The 3,185-nt window shown below is 29.2% G+C and overlaps 1 protein-coding gene across 1 annotated transcript; it reads left to right on the top strand.

Moving 5' to 3' along the window:
• Positions 1–519: 519 nt before the first annotated feature.
• LOC132715560 (uncharacterized) lies at positions 520–831 on the top strand (the record flags this gene model as incomplete). Its single annotated transcript, XM_060698571.1, is given in 1 exon segment — positions 520–831. A coding segment is annotated over 1 exon segment (266 nt), but the record flags the coding sequence as incomplete, so codon positions are not given.
• Positions 832–3,185: the final 2,354 nt, after the last annotated feature.

Here is a 3,185-nt window from a genome sequence, read left to right as displayed (position 1 = left end):
TTCAAATTGAAGAAGATAACAATTATTAATAATAAAATTTGATATGACATTGATCAGTAAGGACATTTTTATTTAAATGACTCAGATAATAATATTGCCAAATTAAAATACATATGTCTATTATCACCAGTATTATGAATAGAATGGTATTAAGACGCAGAAATTAAGACAATAGAAAAGTGTATGATTGTATGTTATATTATTTTTAAAGATTGTTGACAGATTATATGGCCCTATATAACGGCTATTTGTAAATATAACCTGAGCCGCTAGGCGAGGGTTTTATTGCATACAGCCGTTTATATACGGCCATATAACCTGTCGGCAATCTTTGTATCCAATTTATAATACAGTAAGCATCAATTTTTTGAGAAAAAAATAAGATTTCTAAATGAATCGACTACAGCCGTGTATATAAAACTATATAAACGTCATGATTATCCAATGAAAAGCCATGTTACAAACATGAAGTTTTATAAGATTTATAATTAATATGATGTGCCTGTGATATTGTTTCAGATTTGGCAAAGGAAATCAGTTTTCTATGTAGAAGTCTTGGAAGAGATTGGAAGTTTTTCATTCGCTCACTTGGATTGCCGGAGGACGAGATTGAGACAATATCAATTGATTATAGAACGGTACGTGAGAAAATTCATCAGTGTTTGTTGGCATGGCAACATCAGGAGCAACAGAGTGCTAGTCGCTATAAACTGATAGATGCTCTCAGACACTCTTCTGTACAGAGAAATGACCTGGCATCAAAGTTAGAGGAGGGCAGATATTGATACATATAATGATGTGATATTGTTAAAAATATGTTTCGTTACATAAAAATGTATGGAAAAAGGCTGCATTAGATAGACTTTTAAAATTCACTGAGAAACTAACAAATGATTTTCATTTTTTTCTGCAATGATTTTTGTGGGTTTTGTTGACTCTGATGTATGATTATTTAACTTTAAAATGCTAGGGTATGTATATATATATTTATTACCCTTCCAGATTTTTTCCGCCTTTTTGATTGGATATTGATCACCCGAAAGAAATTGATATTACCGAGTCAGACGGGTAATATACACACTAAATTTCCCCGTTGGGTACCATTAGTTCTAAACAACATGCGCTGTGGCGATGCGTATATGGTTTGATTTTACGCGATGTAAATTCCGATTTACAAGCACTTTTTAACTGTCAAATGATAAATATTTACCAAAATAGAGTTATCATACATATTCTCATCAGTATTGAAATCAATTATGACCTTGTGAAAGCTTGATATTAATTCCAAAAAAGTGCGTTCAACAGACTACTCCTTTTCTCTTGTTTACATTCGTTATGTTCGAAGAAAATACGTCATGTATTTATGTGACATCATGTAGTGGTGAAGGGGTACCCTAAAGGGAATCTTATTTCGATGTTTCATTTGAAGTAGCAATGATTTATTTTAAAATCGTTTTAACTCGGCAGGGGAAGGGTAATAAAATTATTATTTAGGTTTTGGAGTGATATATGTGGGTATATTACCTGCCAAGATAAAATATAAATAAGATATAAAATCTTGACAGGTAATATATCCACATATATCACTCCAATACCAAAATAACATATAATATACTGGTACGCAAGCATATTTGAATTATATGTTTGATTGAAAATTTATATTTTATTAATGTACAACCTTTTTTACATCAATAATCTTCACATTGAAAAGATTCACAATTGTTGTTTTATTACAAAATTAGATTTTTTTTGATAATTGTATAGTTAATCTCCTGTGTTGAATAAGGTAACAATCAATTTTTGTTATACATGTATAATGATATACTGGTAACACAAATGTCTTTATTTAAAAGTTGTATAATATGTATACAAAATTTGTATATATGTAAGTATGCAAAATTTGTACATGTATATACATGTATGTAAGTATGCAAAATTTGTATATATGTAAGTATGCAAAATGTAATTGAACATATATTTTTTTAATGGACTGATTTTTATTACAAGCTTTTCAGATGATTGGAATATAATCATTGAATTAGAAGACTTTAAAGTCAGAGCAAATTTAAATTGGTATGCAAAAGAATAGTGTATGGATGAAATGAATGGAGATTTCAACAGAAATATACTAATTAACACTTAATATACCATCTTGATTTGTTTCTATGCAACATATAACAATATTTAATCTAGTTTTTCGCACAGTGAAATTTTCATTTGTTTTGATCTTACATTAAGACCAGTATATATTCTCTATATACATGTATATACGTGATCCTTTGGCAGATGCTGAGTTGTAAGAATGGCTGAATAAATCTCTTGTCCCTCACATTCACTAAGGAATCACACTTTCCTTTTTCTTTTCATTATTGTCAATGTAATCCAGACTTATATGAGCGGAACAATGAAAATGTTCAACATGAATTATTATAATGTTCAAGAAAGCTTTTTAATAACTGAAAAATCTGTGAGACTTTTATTCATTGGTTTTCTGCTCCTCGTTCGTGATTTTAAAACTGGCGCTTACTTGTTTATAAACAAGGGAATGCAAAATTGACCATATTGAAGAAGTTTAGTTTAATCACTGTGCATTTGTTTCTTTTAATCCTACATGAAACTTTCAATTCTCTGTTTGAAGAAAGTATTCAATTTAGCTACAGTAGGGTCAGTGTTTACACATTCCAGTGACATTGAACATTCATTTAGTGCTAACCAATTTAATGATTGAATATTTAATTGAAATACTTGTTAAAATAGTCAAACTGTTCAAAGTTTCTTGGACAGTCTTTTATACTCGTACATATGAAAAATAAATTGTTGCATATCATGTTGGAGAAAATTATTGATCGATTTAGTGAAACTGTTTTATTACTTGTTTTTGAGCATTTTCATTTTAGAAATATGAAAAATCTTTTTTTTTCATTAAGGAACTCCACTGACGTTTTTTGACATGACAGTACTGGAAAATAATATTTCAAGATTTATTTTCCATTTGATGAAGTTCTATAACAATAACTTATGTGCAAAATTTCAGATAATTTGCTTACTCCGTTTTTCCAAAATAATCATTCTAATTGTGAACAATGACCGAAAATAGAAATGCATGGCAATGCTTTTCACTCAAGACTGGTGCAGAAAATAAGATTATCAAGCTATTTCTGAGTATACATGTGTATTTCTCAATT

Source organism: Ruditapes philippinarum, unplaced genomic scaffold (assembly GCF_026571515.1).
Source record: "Ruditapes philippinarum isolate M1 unplaced genomic scaffold, ASM2657151v2 ctg1757_1_1_1_1, whole genome shotgun sequence".
In the NCBI taxonomy this organism is placed as follows: Eukaryota; Metazoa; Mollusca; class Bivalvia; order Venerida; family Veneridae; genus Ruditapes; species Ruditapes philippinarum.
This window is presented reverse-complemented; position numbering and strand designations above follow the sequence as displayed.